This window comes from Ursus americanus, chromosome 17 (genome assembly GCF_024610735.1).
Source record: "Ursus americanus isolate L20-20 chromosome 17, mUrsAme1.1.p, whole genome shotgun sequence".
In the NCBI taxonomy this organism is placed as follows: Eukaryota; Metazoa; Chordata; class Mammalia; order Carnivora; family Ursidae; genus Ursus; species Ursus americanus.
The window spans coordinates 36,015,573-36,036,807 of NC_142143.1; the positions used below are offsets into that span (position 1 = coordinate 36,015,573).

General features: G+C 33.2%; 1 protein-coding gene across 4 annotated transcripts in view; it reads left to right on the plus strand.

Moving 5' to 3' along the window:
• Positions 1-21,235, plus strand: part of PPFIA2 (PPFI scaffold protein A2) — a 463,684-nt gene that overhangs the window by 285,198 nt on the left and 157,251 nt on the right. For all 4 annotated transcript variants that reach the window (XM_087868891.1, XM_087868889.1, XM_087868890.1 and 1 more), the window contains 2 exons: positions 1,346-1,510; positions 7,739-7,813. In XM_087868891.1, the coding sequence (XP_087725017.1) occupies positions 1,346-1,510; positions 7,739-7,813 (240 nt within the window). The remainder of the gene's footprint in view (positions 1-1,345; positions 1,511-7,738; positions 7,814-21,235) is intronic.

Genomic DNA, 21,235 nt, shown 5'->3' on the forward strand with positions numbered 1-21,235 from the left:
CGATCTATATACATTTAGGATCTCGGATGTTTGTGTTCTTTTATGCCAATGCATGGCAAAGTTTTCTGACACTTTGAACCATAATTAGTGATGGTGAATGGGGAGAAATTAATTTATTAAGGGCTAAGAAAGGTGACACTAATATATGACCCTGAATCTAACAATGACTGTGAAAACCAAAAATTTTCCTATTTTAGGAAATGTAAGCTTTAGGAAAAAGCCTGCAAATTTTTCCATCCCAGTACCTTTCCATCCCAGTACCTTATATCTGCTTTTTCCTTTTTTGTTTGAGTGATATCTGCTTTATTTTACGTAGACACCATTTGTTAGTGTATGCTTTTCACTATCCTTCTGAAAATCTCTTCTACAAAACTTCCTGCTCATGTATTGTTGTTCACTGGCAAAATCCCAGTAACTGAGATGTTAAACCATCAGGGTTTGTTTGTTTGTTTTCCTCATGTATCTTTGTTTTTAGCAGCAGAACTCCCTTTATTAAACAAAACAAAGGTGAAGCCCCAATTCACAAAACATTGAAAAGTAAAATTTCTTTGGGAAATGTTAGAACAGACTGACACACTGTTCATTGGACTTTCTCCTGACTTCTATCATGGCTTCAGAGGCTACCCTGGGTGAATGTAGGTTCCAGGGTAGACAGTTTCGAAAGCATGCCCTTTAACCTCCTTTCCCCAAGTGATTATTGTAAAGCTCGGTTACTGTATCCCAGTTAGTTGCATATATTTTTCTATTATTTCTGTTTCTATTAAGAATTAATTGTGAATAAAATCATTAGTGATTTTCCCTATAATTGTTAGAGCAACATGTGATTATAACTATCACTATAATCACTACACAAATGTGATTATCACTATAATCACATTCAAAGCAACATGATGATTGTATTATGCTCATTACTTTCATTGCAACACCAAATGTAAATTAAATTGGTTTTGACTTTTAATACTTTTTTCTTAACACAATCATCATGCGTTGTGCCATGTTGTTTAATAGTTATTCTATTTGATCATGCCTATTTTGTTTTCTATTTCTACTGAATTCATGCTGAAATTATTAAATTGTCTAAAAGAATGGATAAGAATATATGTGATATTTCTTAAATTAGTAATTCATTATATGCTTGAAATGGGACTTATTAAATGTAATTTAGGAACCCTGGTTTAGACTCAAGTTTGTGCTGCTTGGCTGCTACCTGTGACAAAAATCTGAGGCTATCATTAGATACTATGCACACCTGCAATCTTTTACAGTAGTCGTCATGAGTATTAGTAACTTGTGTTCATAAGATAATTACGTTTGGGATAATTGCATTTTCTGTTAAACCCAATAGCTGTTACTGGAGCACTTGGAATGCCTCGTGTCCCGACATGAAAGGTCACTAAGAATGACAGTGGTGAAACGGCAAGCCCAGTCCCCCTCAGGAGTCTCCAGTGAGGTCGAGGTTCTCAAGGCACTGAAATCTTTGTTTGAGCACCACAAGGCCTTGGATGAAAAGGTATAGTATTGATAAAGGATTCTTAACAATTGTATGTGTCAACTATACCTCAATCAAGCTGAAATGTAACAAAAAAATAAAATAAGCCTTATCTACTAATTTTAAAAAAGTTCTAGTACTGACAAAAGCTTTCAAGCTTAACAGTGCTTTTGTCATCAGCCTCAAGCTCCTTGTCTTCATTCAGTGACTCAGCTGACTCCTGACGTAAATCAGTACAAACACTTTTGAATGATAGGAATATCGTTCTTTTAATTGCAACTGGATTATTGGGTGTGTATGGGTAATACTCATAACCATGTTGTTTTTATTGCCACTGAATCTATGGCTTATCAAGTTATACTTGTATTATGGTGCACTATGGTCCTAGTCCAGATGGCCATTTGAAATTTAATATTGTCATTCAGTCTCCCTCTCTCTTCCTCTCTCTTTCTCTCCTCCCAGCCCCTCTTTGAAGTGCATGTCTATAGATGCCAACACAGGAGACTGCTAAGTGACAATTGAACATATCTTGAGGTGTAAATTTGATGTACTCTAACCTTTGGAGATTTATATTAGAAGCATGCTTTTTTTTTTTTTAGATCTCTAATATCTTAGTTCTGAATATACATTTTGAAGAGTCTCTACATATAACAGCATAAAGTATTAGTGAAAAAACCTGCCTTAGGTCTTTTTAATAGCAGTAAGCTTCTCTTAGCTGTTACTCAAATAACTTCTACTGACATAAATAAGCCAATATGATGATAATATCCTTTGGAGATTAGTAAGGCTTATGACATGATTTTAATTTTGTGAAATGTTAAAGAATTAACTTTTTAAAATTAATAAAGCTTTAGGATTTTGTAGAATGGGAATTGGGGCACTTCATTAGAAAGTACCTGACAAGTTCTGAGTATTAAAATCCAAATAAGGGATTATTACCCAGTTATATCTACGTTTTGAGCATGCAGACACTTGTGCTCTAGTTAATATTTATGTACATAGATACTTTTATCGTTGGTCTTTCAGATGTTCTTAGAGCAGGGTATTATGTGAAGTATGTGCAAAAGGATAACTATAATTCTATCTTCTAGATTATTAAGAAATTATACCTTATTTTTCAGTTTAGCTGTGGGAGGCCAGTAATAATAATTTTGAATAAAACAAATTGATATTACATAAAATCCTTGATAAATGTAATATCAAATATCAAATAATGAACGTATTTAATGTTTAGTTTCATATTCCCTTTCTTATTACAAAAGTACATTGTTAAGAATTTGGAAGACTTTATATTTATGGAATATATATTTTATATAGGACAGATATTTGGCCATGCAAAAATAGATAAGACATTCTCCTTACAATCAAGAGTTCAAAGTTGGCACTAGAGACTCATATGTCAATAATAGGTAGTGTTAAGAAACAATATGTATGGAGTAACAGAAAAAGTTGTGACTAATTCTACTTGAGAAAGTGATGAGAAATTCAAGAATGTCTTCTCAGAGAGGAGGACATTTTGTCTGAATATTAAAGAATGTGTAGGAGTTTTAAAGCAGGGTCATAAAGATACTCTGTGCACCAGGATCAATATGTAAAATAACCCAGAGATGTAAGAAGAACATGGCCTGTCCAGAGAAAGTGTCATAATTTTGAATGGCTTGAGTGAAAGTGCTTGAGAGTGTGTGATTTTAGATGTTCCCTGTAAGCATTCCCACATCACTTGAGGGATGCTGTTATGAAACAATGGATGTAAGGCAAAATAAACGATATTGAAGACAAATAACCTTTGGGTATGAGTACATTTAAGAAAAAAATAGTTGTTGCACAGCTTAAAATTTAGAAATAATTTACTGTGTAGATGTTCAGTGAGCTTTTAGCGTAACTAAACGAAGCATTTATACCATGGGCCTAGGAGCTGTAGTAGTATTTACTCACCAGAAGTGCCATGGACATTGATGAATTCAGGGGCAACTGAACTGATTATCAGCTAAGTATTGCTGACAGTCTAAAGGAAAAATGTTACGAGCTTAGATTCTGGAGTTGGACAGATATGGACAAGTGACTTAACTTCTCTATGCATCTGTTTCCTCTTCTTCTGAATGAAGAGAGTCGTAGTATGTACCTCATGGAATTATCATGAGGATTAAATGGGATCTGACAAGCAAAACTCTTAGCCAGTACTTAGCATATGGCAAGTGCTCATTAAATGTTAATGAATATTACTATTAATGTGAGTAAATTTCAGCATTTGATAAAACTTTCATGCTAAGTAAAGATATTGGTGTCACTGTTGATCCACGCTTGTTTTAAACAGCATTTTATTTAGTTATTGAAGGATTAATCTGTGCCTTCATTGACAGTGTCCCTAAGAATAGCTCACAGCTACTCAAGAGGATAGGGAAGGTGAGGACACAAATTACAACATTCTAATTTAAGTACTATGGGTATTATGTTATAGTACATAGAGATGATCAGAAGAAGATGCAATTAACCATGTCCTCAGGAGAAGACACTACCTACTTTACCACAGAGGGTAGAGTTACACATGAAGAACTAAATAAAATCTAAAAAATTGAGCATAGCTGTGGAAAATTACAATGACTGGCAATCTTCATTATTAATGTCCTTATTTATATATCCATTGAATTGTAGGATCAGTTTTTCACAATTAGCTAAAACCGACAATAATTTTAACATCACTCTCCGATATGTTTACCAATTTCGTGTGCCGTACGATATGAGAGATATACATGTGTTTTGCAATCATTCAGATATCATTGACTAAATTTTTTTTCCTTTAAAAGACATATTGGCTATGTCTGGGGAATATAAACAAAAAGACAGTAAATATATATGCACTCCACATACATTTCTATGATCTGTTATCACAGTGCCAAAACTGAATTTGAACTTCTGGTCTAAGGAGATTTCTTTACAATGTTTTCTGTTATAAGAATGATAATTCCAAAGTGAAACCTTGCCATACCTTACTTTTAATTTGGAATGTGTGCTTCTTCCACCAGAGTTCCTCTTTGTCCCGAGACACATTTGTTATTTTTAGAGACTTATTTTATTTTAAATCCTCAGGGATTTAAAATGTAAGTAGCCTTGAAACATCTTTTGGGGAAAAAAATCTTGAGTTATTTTGAAGAAATATACCATTATGAAGAAAATTGGTGTAACAGATGAAATTAGAAATAAAAAATTCTAGGTGTACATAAATATTTTGGAGTTTACCTTATAGCTCTATAAATAATCAATATATATGAACTTAAAGACTACATAGACAATGGATTAATTGAATGTGGTTAAATAGTAAAAAATCAGAAAAGGTTAAGTAGAGAGCTAAGGCTATCAACTGTGTACTTACATTTAGGAAAAAATTAAAATTGTAATTTGTCATGGCATATCAGTCATATCTAGATAGCTCCACAAGAACACCAAATCTAACAAGGAAAATAAAAGTAATTATGGCATTCCGCTGGTGCTGTGCTTAGCAGAGCAGAGCAGAAAGCTAAAAGGCTTGTCAGAGATAATAATTTTTTTTCCTATTAATGCATTTTTAGCTATATAGACAAAGTAAGATGTTAGGATTCTTTATACCCTAGAAAGGTTACTTCTTTGGATCTTACCTTTTTTTTTTCTTATCAGTTTAGCAGAGATTAGTGCAAGATGAATTAAATACAGAGAATAATTTATCTGCATATAGATGTGACTAAAGGATTTATATCATACTATATTGATAATTACAGCACGAATTTTTACATTTACAGCTAATTCAAAATATATTTAGAAGTTGTTTTTATTTTCTCATAAAGACTGCTTTAGATTCATTACTTTGTGGGTAGTAGAATCTCAAGCTGTAGATACCATTCTAAATTTATTGAGGGGTGATTCTATTTTCAAATTGTTTTATAAGCTTAATGATTTTTACTCCTTGGAGGCTCAATATAATGAGAATAAAAATGCTTAACTTGTAAATAGGAACCAGTTTAGAACAATTTCTGTGATATCAGTTTAGCAAAGAAGGTCAGGAAGATATTTTAATGTACAAGATAACCTGGTTTCAGCCATTCTTTATATGATTTGAAAGACTCTTTTAGAAACATTCCAGTGTATCAGTATATCTTAAAATAGGACACCTTCACCTCTTCACAGCAGTCTAAATGTGATCTGATCAATGTTGCATATGGTGAGATCGTTAAGTTACATTTAGACTGTTTCATATTGCTGTTCTCATCCACTAGGATTCTTAGACCTTTCTCACTCAGGACACCCATATTTTATAGTTGGTATTTTAGAAAGTGGGCGTAAAACTTTACAATCATCCTTGTTAAATATCAACCACATCTACTAAGATTTTTGTTAATATCTGCTTTCCACGTATCAGCAATCCTCCTTATTTTCAGCCTTCAGGACATTTGCTTCTTTTGCATCTATCCAAGCTACTCATAAAAAAATTTCCCCCAGGTCAAATCATCAAAGATTTCCTTTCAAGTAGCTCTTGTTCAGATATTAATCAGCATTAGTTTTAGGCTTTTTAATGAACAGTTATTTGTCCAACAGCACTGGTACCTGGCAGTCCATCTAGGATGCCTAGATATCAGGAAAGATCCTGTATAATTATCTTTGATATCAAATATAAATTTATGTAAATATTACTAATTTTCAGAGAATTTCAGCATAACTAAGTAAAATTAATATTAAACTCCTCTCAGTTATTCTTTCTTACTCAAGATATATTTCAGGAGTAAAGTGCACCCAGCCACCTGAATATGTATCAGTTATCATTATACAGCACAAAAATATGATTGAGATTTTTAAAAAATTTCTAATTAGATTCTAGATTAATAGGATATTAATGGGTTTTTTTGGTCTGTTTACTACTTGGAAAATGATGTTATAATTCAACATTAAAATTGTTATGTAAGTTTTTAAAACATAATTTAGATATTTAACCTATATTATGTATTAGTAATAAATTTATTAAACTATACTGGTTAACCTACGTATTATGTTCTCAGTTAAAAATGTGATTCATTAAACTATATTATCAAGAATTAATAAAATTAGGGTTTATAAAAATATATATTTAAATACATGTTAATGTCACAAATACTGTAACATTACCATGCGAAAAAAAAATCTATGTTAACTCATAATCAAAAATTCACCATGAATTGCATCTCAAGTTGAAGCTATAAATTTTGTTGATTCTTTTCTAAGGAGAATTAAGCCGCTGTAGACATTCATTTTAATTCAGTCAGATTTCTTTCCCTGAATTTCTTAAATTTTTTACATGATAAAAAATATCTATCTTTGGGGCGCCTGGGTGGCACAGCGGTGATCCCGGCGTTACGGGATCGAGCCCCACATCAGGCTCCTCCTCTATGAGCCTGCTTCTTCCTCTCCCACTCCCCCTGCTTGTGTTCCCTCTCTCACTGGCTGTCTCTATCTCTGTCGAATAAATAAAATCTTTCAAAAAAAAATGTATCTTTTTAAATACATGTAATATAGAGCATATCTAAAGATCTGAACATATAATAGCTAAATCAATTTTAGAAGTTCTAAGAAAGCAAGAATTAAAAAACTACTTTGAGTTTCATTTATGTATGAAACATTTGCAAATCAGAGTTATCTTCAAATCATAATTATCTTCAAACGAAATGTGCAGAGTCTTTGGTTCTACGGAATATATTGGCTTAACCTTTGGTATCTGGAAGCTAGTTAGGAATTCCAGAGTAATCAAATACTTGCCAATCCCTCAAGAACAATATGGACCTCTAATTAATACAAAATGTATGAGCAGTAGACAACATTTTTCAGGTTCTAAGAATCCTTTATGAAGTTATACCAAATGAAGCTCACGTATTATTTTTTTAAAGTAGAAAAATTTTTACCTGTATCATACTTAATCAGTGAGTCTATTTTTCAGATGAATTCATAATGTACTCTTGAACTTTGCCTCCACTTAGTATGAGTCAGGATTAAGAACAAGCAGGTCTATCTCCAACCCCATTGGAAATTCTGTCATTGGAACACAAAAATGACTTTCTTATAAGGAAATCCCTTGATAATAGTGATGCTATGAGGTGACAATGCATTCATAGTTTTTATGAGCACTGAGGGCTATAAAGACTTTAGTAATTTGCCAAATGTGACTGTCTCTGATAATGGTATTGATGGATTCAGCATAGTTTAACATGTATGGGATGTACATTACTGCACATATTTTGGTTTTTCTTCTAGGTAAGGGAGCGACTGAGGGTTTCTTTAGAAAGAGTCTCTGCACTGGAAGAAGAACTAGCTGCTGCTAATCAGGAGGTAACATACCAAACTTTCTCCTCTTTTGAGGTGCAATATCACTAACATTATAGCCCTTGTGTTTCACGTCACTTTTATTACAACTGTCACAAAAAATAAATTACATTCTGTATATGCCACTGAACAAGGTCTGTTGAAACCAGTTGCCAGAGTCATGTTTTCTGATTTCTGGTGATTCAGATCTGTCACTGAGAGATGAAAAGAAAATTACCAAGAACTAAGGACAAAGGGGCTTAGAAAGACTGCAGTCAGAATACCAGTCCTTTCAAAAAGTAAAACACAGCTCCAAAATTGGAAAACATGTCAAATATCTGTTAAATTTAGAAAATGTCACAAATGAAGTTAACTCCTTAGAGATATAAATATACTTCCCTTAAGGTTCTTATTGTTCTTACCCTTCTAGGAGCATCATGCCCATGTTTAGTGGCATCATGGAATCCGCTTCTCTTGCTCTCATTCATGCCTAAAGTATTATAACCATCTCTGACATTTAAAGAGTTGTTTTGTTCTTTAGAAAAATTTACTAATTTTGGTTGTTAGTACACAAATGAACTTGGGTCATTAGACCAGATATATATAGATATATAGATAGATAAAATAATACATTAAAAATATATAAAATATCTGAAAAATAACCTGTGTAGGCCACCAAAATAACCCTATCTCTTTTTCGCTAACATTTACTTACAATGCTACCTTTTTCTCCAAAAATTTATTCCAGTGTTGTAAATATTGGTATTGCTAGTAGTAGACACACTAAAATAATCCTACAAAATCTTCTTAGTTTTAAATAATTAAAGATGTGGGAGGCTAATGTCATTACTTATAAATATTATCAAGGCATTCTTATTAAAATAACATTTGCATTTACATTGTACACACAAATACACATTTTTAAACCATGATAAAAATCTCGACTAGTATAAATTACCTTGTTCTTTAAAATAAGCTAGATCAATTAAACAAGTTTTAAGTTTACCTTTGTTCTAGGTTAACAATTTAAACGTTAGAAAAAATGGACTTTTAAACGCAAGGAGGGTGAGTTCCGTGTGAACTAAATGCTAGCAGTGTCAAAAACATAAACGGTGGCACAACAGTTTAAAAAAAAATACAGACAAAGCTTTTTGGTGACCAGATCAGCTTAGCAAACTGGATGGCTTTAAATAAATAAATAAGTAAAACAAAAGAACAAAGGGATATAAGAGATTGGTACATCTTAGTCATCATAGAAGAAAAGAACCTCTGAAATAATAGATAATGACATGAACTCCATCTTTTTATGAGAAGGAATAGGTCTTATCAATAAAGTAAGTATATGCATTCCTAGAATGTCCAGAAAGAAAATATTAAATGTTTATTTATTTTGTGTTTTATCATTGTCAATTTTGATTTTCATGTATGTTTAAAAGTACATTTATTTTGGGTACATCCGTCAAAATACTTTATTGTTGAGAGTGAAAAGACAAAGCCTTGGCAACTACTACTGTAAAAGCCTTGCTTACCATGCAATGATAAAGCTTCTATTTGTCCCAGACAAAGGTGTGGTGAGACCTCTTGGCAAAGTTGTGTACCCTGTAATAAAAATATTCCTCGAGTTCAAGTAGGGCTCACAAAATTTGCTCCAGATATGGCAACAGAATAGTTCAATTAGATATAAAATGGAAGAACAATCCTTGAGAGAACCAAAGTGGAGGAAAGACTTTGGACGGTTATCATAAATACTTTAACCTCAAATTTTATTGCAATCTATTGTAGGCAGCATGGTCCATTTGATTGCTTATGTATATTTTAAGTCATTAACATTATTCTATAATTACTGCAGCCCTTTTGAATGCTTTTTGTTTTGTTTTACATCATTTTCATAAGAGGAAAGTAATTGTGTGCTTATTATTAACTCCAGTATGGTTTTTTCCCCTGATTTTTATTAACTTCCAGGTGGCTTTACCAGAATCCCTATTTAGGAAGTCACATATGCAAGGATGGGGAAAGGGGTAGGGAAGTTCCCTTAGTTTTCTAACAAGAAATTGTTTATAAATAATTAATGATTTTAAGAGAGAGTACATGGGGGGCAGCCAACTTTTACTTCACAATGAAACTTGTATTTCATTATGAAAATTAAAAAAAAGAGATAGAGAAATCAGAAAATACCTGCAGTTTGAGTTCTTAGAATAACAGTTGGTACAAGAAATCTCTATAAACCAGGCATCATGTATTGATAATAAGATACATTTAGAAATCTGACAAAAAAGTCTAGAAAAATTTACACTATTGTCAGCTTTAGAAAGGGGAACTAGGTAACGTTTGAATATTAGAGGAAGTAATCGAAGAAAGTATTTTAGAAAATAAAGGGCAATTTTTAATATAAAAAAAAACATTTAAGAACACAGTCTTAAGAACCAAACAAAAATATGTAACATGGACAAAAACAATCAGGTACTAGAACAAAATTCTGCAGATGGCTAAATGAGCAAAGGTTGGGGGAAAATTTCGTTTGATGCTTCAGATTTTTAATTAAAATTCAAATGTACTTACAAGCGTCCCTTATAATTCAAATCTGTGCATTTCCTGAGTTCGTATAGCAAGCTTGACAAGTGAGGACACCATAGTATCCGAATCTGTTTGATTCCCGAGTTTTGTTATTGGTAATAACTGTTCAGATAGCAAGGAATTTATCCAAACATATTCCTGAATTATTTCAGTTCCAAAATTGAGAAAGGAGAAATCAGAGAGCAGGGGTTTAGACTGCAAGTGATACCTTGATATATTCATACATAGATATGCATATGTAGAGTCTGAGAAGATGATAGAATAGAGTTTATTCTGTCATTATATTATTTTAATAGAGTTTATTCTGTCATCTGTATATCATTATTCTCTTTCTGTGTCTGTCTGTCTATCTGTCCCTATCTCTGTCTCTCTCATCTTGTCCCATTCTCATACATGTTTTGGAGTTATCAGCCTTTAATACCTTACCTTTATATAAACTCTTCCATGGCATCCTCATCTATTTCTCATACATCCAAGGCTACAACCGTGACTTCTGTGGGAAAAAAAAGACAAAATCTGTAGTCCAAAGTTCATGCTTTTTTCTGAGCCTCACAAAAGGTTTTAAACATTGGTTTGGCATTTCCACACAGCTTTGCTAATCACTAGGTTGTAGAGATTGTTCTCTGCCACAGGTATCCAGCATGAGGCAAAGCAGAGAGACTGAAATCTTGCTCAGGGTTTGCAAATCAAGATATGCACCTGTATGTCCGTCATCACCTACAGGGAACAAATTTTCTAATTTACATAAAGGCACCATATGTACTGGTAGGCCTAGAACTCCACCTAGTTTTTCCAAGTGTCCCCTTAGATTCCCTATGGCCCATTAATGCAATGAAATAAGTAGCCTTAGTCAAAAGAATATGAGGCGACTATATGTTCTAATTTGGGAAGAGTTCCAAAACATTCTTTTACAAAAAGAAAGAAGTTGCATAAAATGGTCCCAATGTTGTACAAATACAAGCAATAATAATACATTATTGTAGGACTAGAAAAAATTTTGAGTATAAATACCAAACTGTCATTGTCTCTGCTGCTTATAAGTATATGTGCTATATATTTGTCATATTTGTGTTTTCAATAACTCTTCATTATATCATAAAAAAATGATAAAGATATTTTAAAGTTAGATAACATTTTCCATGACTACATGATTCTGTTGATCACTTAGCAATAACAATAGGTAATATTTACTGAATGCTTTAAATTCCTAGGCACTGTGCTAAATAAATATGTATCAGCAGAATAATCCTGGAAGATTGGTACTATTATTTTACAGACCAGACCAGAGAGGTCATTTCTCCTAAGGTACCATTCTCTCCTACTATAAAATGTTCTTATCTCTGAATTTGTCTTAACTCTCTGTACTCAGTTCCAGTCTCTACATTTAACTGTATCTGTAATCAACCGCCCATCCATTTACTCTCTTCTTTTTGCATATACATTAAAACCACTGGTTCAGGTGTTCATTAATTCTCACTGGGAATATTACAAGAAACACTCTTAAGTGTAGAGAATAAACAGACTGTTACCAGAGGGGAGGTGGGTGGGGGATGGGTTAAATAGGTGATGGGGATTAAAGAGGGCACTTGTGATGAGCACCAGGTGTTGAAGGAAGTGTTGAATCACTATATTGTACACTGTATTGTATCACTATATTACACTGTATGTATTTATTCTTGTTTCCTGTCCCTTTCTGCTATGTAATTCTCCAAGGTTAAACTTGTTAAGCAAAGCTCTAATCATAGTGATTATTTCTCAGAACACATTCCCATATGTAGTATATACTAATATGCAATAAATACCGTATTAATATATTAATAACATAATGCTATAATATACTGTATTAACATATGTTAATAATATAATCATATATCAAGAACCTCTTCAATGGTCCTAACCTATAAATCTAGCTCTAACTTCTACTACCTCTGCTGCCCTGACTGAGTCATTCTGAGGTCTTGTTAACATAATTACATTCATTGTTTTTGAATCAGCCAACATGTTTCCTGTATCTTACTTATGCTAATGTCTCTCTTGGAATGCTTCCACAACCCTAATTCACCCACTGAAATCATATTTCCCCATTTAAACTCAAGTTCAGACATTACCTTTTTAATTAAATATTTTATGATTTCTTGCCAACAGTCATCACTCCTTAGTAAAAATTGCTAAAGTTCCTTGCTTCAGCATCTGTTATGACTGTTCAACAACTATTGGAGTTAATTATAGATCTGTCTAAGCCTAGGTTCTTAGTTCCCTGAGAAAATGGACTGCATCTTTTTCATTTGTACTTATTGTATTCACTACGGTGATATGAACCTCATGATTAACATATATTTGTCAAATTTCATTGTATAGAATTTGTTCTAACCAGTGTTTTCACATTGTTCCTTTGCCATTTCCTTAGTATTAAAATTTAAATAACCTTAGGCATGCTCAGTAAACAATGATGCGTTGATTATATGGGTTAAATGAACAAGATGTTTCTTCTTTCCAAATACAATTGTTGAGTAACCACCAAATGCAGAAAGTTCTGAGTCTCTGACAGGAGGAATAGGAAAAAACAAAATGATAAATGAAACATTATGTAAATTTTCATGTAATTTGCCCTCAAGTAATGAAAATGAATATATAAATGTAAGTAAGACATAACTTAGTGCAAAACTAAGTAAATGAAAAATAGAGGCCCAAAATGCAGAAAGGAAAGGGTATTTATTCTCAACTAAAGGATCAGAGAAGGATCACCCTTGAAGGAAAGCTATGGTTTGGCTTTAAAACTAGGGGAAAACATTTCAGGTTGAGCAGACAGTATGGTAAAAAAAAACAAAAACAAAGCCCTGAAATTGGCTGTTTCAAGAGTAAAGGATAGTGTTGTGTCAGTAAGGATTTGGGTGTGAAAAGATATGGAAGTGGAAGGTGGGGGACTCAGAAGGTGGGGAGGTGGGGACTCCGATTTCAGAGCGCCCTGAATGCCGTGACCAAAGTGTGGAATTCATACTGTATGAAATGAGGAAGTGTTGCAGGTTTTGTTTTGGTTTATTTTTGTTTTGTTTTGGTAAAGTGAAAACTACTGTAAGTATGTTCTTTTTTTCTTTCTTTTGTGAAGTGTTAGGTTAGAGTGGAGTACAGCTGGAAAGTTGACGTAATTGGCATTGGCTAGCTGATGTAATTAGCTGATGTGTGATTTTGATCATGACACCTCAGTTCAGCAAACATTTATTGGGTATCTTCTGTTTGCCAGGCATTGAGTTAAGTACTAGGTTTAACTCTATTAATAAAACTCGGATATTTAATGAATCAAAATTCTCACAAATATAGGAAATAGATACGTTGAAAGTAATTGTAATGGGAAGTTGTTATTTCAAGGGTATGGAGTTTCAGTTTGGGAATATGAAAAAAATTCTCAAGATGGATAGTGGTGATGTTTGCACAACAATGTAAATATACTAAACCCTACACTTAAAATTGGTTAAAATGGTAAATTTTACATTACGTACAGTTTACCACAAGAAATTCACAATATGACTAATGTGAAAATAAAATAAGAATAAGGTTTTTTAATATTACAAAAGAGAGTAATTAATTAAATGGGCATAAAGAAGGAAAAGCATATAGTGTTATAAACATTTTCCTAGAGAAATTTTGTCTTTTGCAACAGCATGGATGAATTTTGAGTGAAATACGTCACACAAAGAAATACTGTATGACTTCACGTATATGTAGATTTTAAAAATGTTGAACTCATAGAAATAGATTGGTGGTTGTCCAGGCTGGAGGTAGGGGAGAAATGGGGAGAAGCTTGTCAAAGGATGGAAACTTACAGTTATAAGGAATAAGATTAGGGGATCTGATGTACAGCATGGTAACTATAGTTAATGATACTGTATTGTATACTTAAAATTTGTTAAGACAGTAGATATTAAATGTTTTCACTACCAACAACTAAAAAATGGTAATTATGTGGGGTGATGGATGTATTAACTATCCTTATTGTGCTAAACATTCAAAAATATGTACATATATCAAATCACCACTTTGGATACCTTAAACTTACACAGTATTATTTGTCAGTTGTATCTCAGTAAATTTCAAAATCTTTCTAGAGCAAAAAAATTACCTAGAATTTGAAGGGTGACTCTAAAGAGCTTACCAGATAGACTTGGAGGAAAAGAAGGGAAGCAGGAAGGAGGAGGGGTGAGGACTAGGCTGCAGAGGTAGGCAGAGCAGAGTTGGGGAAGCCTAGGGTTCCTCCCACGGGCAACAGTGAGCCAACAAGAGTTTTTAAGGAGAGAAGAAATATGATCACATTTTCAATTTTGGAGACCAGTGGTACCTCCAAAAGTTAAAGGTAAAAAAAGGATATGATAGCCATATGATAGCAAAAGTCCTATTTTTATAGTTCAGATTTTTAAAAATCACTATAATTTTTTGATAGAAGGGACTAGTGTCAGAAAATACTGAACTGTGTAGAACAGAGGCATTACCATGTCTGGCATTTCTTTTGTTCTTTTAGTAATGGGAAATAATATAAATGAAAGAATCAAAACAGTAACGTGTGTGTGTGTGTGTGTGTGTGTGTGTGTGTGGTAAAAGTTTGCTGCCATTTTATGCCTCTTTGAATAGCCCCATAGAGATAGAGCGTATTGTTAATGTTGAATACATTTTCCAGGCCATTGTCCTTAAAAAATGAGTTCAGGTTATTTAGACATGGAAAATACAATAAAGTTTGCAGAGTATTTTTGTTACTGCTTAAAATTGGAAAGACACACACACACACACACACACACAAGTGTACAATAAAAAGAAGTGCAAGAAAGAATAAATAGATTACTTCCTAACAATGTGTTCTCCTTTAGCAGAAGCCCATATCCTTTTAAAATTATTTACTTAAATGAGACAAAATGGATTGTGTAGAAGTTACAGTAAAAACTCAATTGACAGACTAATTTTCACTGAATATACAGGTGTACTTATTTTAAAAGCTTTTCTGCATGATTGCATTATACATAAAAAGAACTGGTACATTGAATTGTAGGCTGATCTAGATATATTTTTTATGTTGCTTTCATTCTGTGTTTGTTTATTCCAAGCAGTGAATTTACCAACTTTCAATTAGAATTTTCTTAAGGAAATTAGCATTTCATTTTACTTCATCTATAACCAGCCTTATCCTTGAAGTCTCATTTCCTAAGGAAAAAATAAAGAACTTGCATGGGCAAATCAAGTGTCATTTGCATTTAGAAGAATATTGGATCAGAATGATGAGAGGAACTAGAGGGAGCAAGCTCAATATTTGGGGGACTTACAGGACTGTGGACTTCGGCCATCACATTAAATACATTACACCATTAAATCATCACAATGATTTATTGAGTTGGGATTAGAACCAATTCTTTGTGAAATCCATGGAAATGAATGGAAAACATGGAAAAGGTGAATAGATATAGGCAAAGGTGGAACCTATCCTAAAAAGCATATAAAAGTCCGGGAAGGAGGAATGAGAGATGTAAAAATCACCTGGGTTAAGAGTTAGTGAAGCAAAAAAAAAGAGAGATGGAGAAAGAGAGAAAGAGTTTTAAGTGTGGAGATTAGAGGTGGCCAACAGTGTCAAATATTTCATGAAGTTACAAGAAATTATGTCTAATATGAGATGATTAGATTTGTAAGTAGGTGACTGGAAACAATTGTAAAGACAGTTTCAGCTATGATGAAAAGAATGAGTCATTAGAAGTTTAGAAATAGAGATGAAGAGTAATACTCTTTTGAGAAGTTTGACAAAGAAGGAGAAAGGTGGTTAAAATTTGAAAAATTTGGGTCCAGTGATGGGTATTAAGGAGGGCGCATATTGCATGGTGCACTGGGTGTTATACGCAAATAATGAATCATGGAACATTGCATCAAAAACTGGGGATGTACTGTATGGTGACTAATATAACAAAATAAAAATTATTTAAAAATATTTTGAAAAAGTTGGGCTTATTGAGAGAGAGCCTGTTGAAAATGTTTTCAGCCAAGGAAGAAACGAAGGAGAAGCAATTTTTGATGGGCAACCACAGTAGAGGATGGGCATGGTTTCAAGATCAATTGCAGGTAGTAGACCTCTTTTCTCTGAAAAATGTAGAAAGGAGAATGGAATGTGTAGTGTAAAGATGAATCAAAAGTTTGATTTGGAGGGAAAAGAAGACATAGGCATTTTATCAGAGATATTCCTCCCAAGGAAATATGAGTTCTCGGCTAAGGGAGATGGGAGCAGAGGTACTTTTTATGAGCTTAAGGAAATGGAAAATAAGGCAATGTAGAATATGGCAAAGAGCCAATAAGACTGAGCAAGGAAATTTTACTGTGAGATGATGGACTCAGGTGAGGTTCTCAATTGAGATCCCCCAGCAAACTAAAAATTGCCAGTTTCCACTTACCAAATGAAACAATGTGTATTCTACCATGATATTTCCTTATCTAAATCTATGAAGTTCTGTTACTCATCATAATTTGAAAGGAAGAAATATGAATATGAAATTAAAGTTGTTTCAGATGACTTTGGCCACTTTGAATCAATCCAGAGGTGAAATGTTTTTCTAAAACTTGACAAGGTTAAAAATCAGGAAGCTTCTGAAATCCATAAGCAACTTAGGAATAGTTAATAGTTGGAGAGAAATTTAGTAGCTGAAGATGATCCAGAAAAATGTGTAAAGTGGGAAGGCTGTTAAATGGCACTTAGTAAAGAAATTTGCTTTTGGGGAATGGATAGCAATACTCATCTGAAGTTACGTGATCATTTATTTGCAAATTTAATGAAATGACCAAGTCATTTTCCTCTTCAAATTAAGACTGCCATTTCTGTGAATGGAAAGCTCCAGATGTAGAAAAAAGAGACTACTGCAAAAGTTCTTGAGTTAAATTATTTCAGAATCCTAAAATTGATAATTATTTATCTTGATGACTCTGCCAGTTACGATTTTTTGATCCTTTTCTCTTTCCCAGTTCCATGAGATGAAAGCTTGTAACTGCCTTTATAAAAATGATTAATTTTATAACAGCTTTCTAACTTCCTGTATGTTTATGTACACCACAGCCTAATTCAGCTGATTAGCTTATTTTCATCGTTAGTAAATGTATGAAACTATTTTCATCAATTTCATGACCGACTTTGAGTTAACATTCTAACAGAAATTCAAATACAAGTTTTTTTCTGTGTTTTGTTAGCATTTGAAGCAAGTTGCCATGGCTAAACTTACCTGAAAATATTATTTGTTTAATGACAACAGTGTTTGCATAAGGTAATGACATCTTGCAGCTCCCACCCTACATCCCAATGTAAAACTCTCTGATGTGACATTTTTAGCTTGCTTGCAAACTATTATGACCTTCTCATAGACCCATTTATTGGAAGCCTATACTTCCTGTTGGAATTGTATCATTCTGGATTAGAAAAATGTGTAGTTCTTAATTGATTTTATTGCATGGAAGAGTTTAGTAATAGTTGAGTGATGTCCTTTTTTTTGTTTTATGTGGATAAACTCAAAGCTTCAGCATTGTGAAACCGGTAGTTATTCACAGAGGCCTACAATTGCTTATTATACCTCTAGATTATCCTTTATGATGATACTGTATGGTAAAGAAAAGTGTAGATACTGTAAATTGCCCACGCTAATATCCATCAATGGAAAATGTCTTCTTTGCTGTTGATAATTGTACTGTTCCAGCACAAAGAATCTTTCCAAATAAAAGGAAATCAAGATGTCTTATGACAACATGTGTTAAAAGGCAACAATGAAAAGAGCTAAAGAAATTGCTGTTTGCTACTCCTACTGTTTTTACTATTTCCAAGACCTCTGTGAAGCAATTGTTTAAAATATAGGTTAAAGTTGTCTCCTGTCGTGCTTGAGACATTTGAAGTCTCTTTGCCAATCTTTTTGACTCTTTTTCCTGTTTAAGTTAGAATCCTTTCCCTGATGAAAGCATAGGATTTGTTTTTCTTGTGATAGGAGATGTGGCTGTTTAATCCTTGCATATGAAGATTACAAACTATTTTTTTTCCTCTTACTATTAATGCTTGATGTTAATACTTTGATCATAAGGATCATAAATTGACCCATTTTATTTTACCCATATGTTTACTAAAGCATTCATATTAATTTTAAAGCTAACAACTTGAGAAAGATTACTTAACTTTTAAAAAATTAAAATGGAATACTGAAATTTAGTGAGAGACAAGGGAGAAAGGAAAAAGAAAAAAAAAGAATATTTAACTTGAAGTTAAAGATCCCAGTTGAGTCTTAGACTGATCACTTTCTAATTCTGTAGCCCCTGGCAATTTATTTACTCTCTCAGTATCTCAGTTTTATATGTGAAATGGAATACTAACACATTTTGGATCAGCCTGTCTTTCAAAGAAAGCATGATATTTGGATGAGATTGTATACAAGAAAGTACTTGGTAAACTTGAAATACTAAACTTCTATTGCTATTATAAGGCTCAAAAGACTAATATCAGCTAGTTATTAGTTGAGTAGCAGAAAAATATTTTCCGTTGACGATTTGAACTTGATGACAAACAAAATAACAGTAGTTTATTTTATACCCAAGACTAAATATCCTTTTCTTGGATGAATAAACATTTATTCATGGGATGATTCTGTAGCACAACATTCATTTTATAAATTACTTTGCAATTCACTTATTTATGCAGTTGGTAAAAATAATAGCAATCTACAATTTTTTGAGAGATTATTGTGTGCTTGGCATTGGGCTAAGCACTATATATCCTCCCAGAAACACACACACATTTTTCAGTTAATCATCACAATTAACTTAAGAGAAAAGCAGGAGGAATCCAGAACCAGGATATCCTACTCGAAATTCGAGTGTTTAATAGTAGCCACTAAGCTGCCTGGCCTTTCTCTTAATAACAAAATCTTTTATATGTGAAAACTGTGTTTCTAAATAAACAGTTTGCCTTCTACCAGTTACTTAAATTCATCATGACATCTTCATATTTGTTATATTCCTGTGGATGATTTCAAGATTCATAGCTTCCTTATATTGACAGAGAGCTAAAAATAGGTGTTAACTAAATCAATAAAACATGTTAAATCAACTAGTTAAATCAGCCAGCCTTCAAACTGTCAAATTTTGGATTGAAATTAAACATTTAACTCTGTAGAAAAGACTAAAACATCTATATATTTGCAGCTATTTGGGTAAATAAGATTATTTGATTTTAAACCTTGCATCTAAGTGTTTTTTCTTGGTGTAGACTTCAATTCAGTGACTTTGACTAGTGTTCCAAAGTAAATAGCACGACAGTATTGTATTGCCCCTATGTTTTTAATGTAGAAAATATGAAACCTCAGATTATATTAAAGAAGTTCAGCCCTTCTTTATTCCCATTTCATTTTTGTCAGGGAAGAGCAAAGGATCTTAAGTGTTGAGAAATTTGGAAGTTTCAAATAGGTAAACTTTTAAGACACTAAACAGAAATGGATGGACAAAAGGATGCAAGAATTGCTTTAATTTCTTTTTTCTTTTTCTTTTTTGTAATAGTAATTTGACTGCTCATGATTTTACGTTTTAAAAACTTGATAGCAGAAAACACAAATTTGGTAAGCTATTATTTATCATATGTTGTTTGTCTCAGTCTTTTCAGGCTGCTATCATATAGAGTGGGTGGCTTAAATAACAAATACTCATTTCTCACAGTTCTGGGTGCCAAGTAGTCCAAAGTCAAGGTGCTGGCAAATCTGGTGCCTGGTGAGAGCTCACTACTGATTAAAAAATGGCATCTTTTCACTCTGTATTCACATGGTTGAATGGGGAAGGGAATTCTCTGGGTTCTCTTTTATAATGGCACTAATCTCAGTCATAAGGGTTGTGCCCACATGAACTCATCACCCTCAAAGGCCTCACCTGCTAATACCATCACACTAGGAGTTAGGATTTCAGCATATGAATTTTGAGGGGGATACAAACATTTAGAACATCACTTAGCCAAACTGCAAAGTTTGAAGGCACAGTCCCCCATAAGACTAGCCTCACTTCAGACACCAACTGCAAGTTCAAGGGGTGTGAAAACCTACTCCCAGATTGAATAATTCACTAGAGAGACTCACAGAACTCACTGAAAGCTGTTATACTCATAGCATGGCTTATTATAAGGAAAGGATACGGATCAAAATCAGCCCAGGAAAGAAGCACATAGGGCAGAGTCCAGGAGGGCTCCAAAGACTTAGCTTCCGTTGTTCTCAGGATGTATTACTTCCTAGAATCAGTGCATAACGATATGCACAGAGCACTGCTAACCAAAGAAGCTCACCAAAGCTTTGATGTCCAGAGTTTTTATTAGGATTTCCTTACGTAAACATGACTGATTGATTGTTCATATGGCTGATCTCAGCCTCCAAGTCAAGATGCAAAACCTCCTAAGTAATGTGATTGGTCTTTCTGGCATGAACAGCCCCCAAGTATTATATGTCCCATCCTAGGAACCACTGTGGCCAGACCTTACTCTAAACAAAGACATTCCTATAAGGCATGGCACAGATCACCTCCTAAAAGCTGAGAGCAAGGCCAAAATTTTACTATACGGCAATAAATTATCTTAACTTTTTATTTTAATTGAAGATTTTTACAAACAGTAAGTGCTGATAATATCTCCTTATTTAATAACACGTTGATAAAGCAAATATCTTATTTTTCACCTAGAAAACACTGCCAGTGGGAGATAAGGAGGATAATAACTTATAAGTAGGATCTGAATATGTGTTGAGAAAGTTTTATAAAATCAGGAAAAGCATGAGAGAGTGAGAAAGGTAAATATATAGTCTTTTATGAGAAAAATTGCAAAACAGATTATAGTGTCATTAGAAATATTTTGGG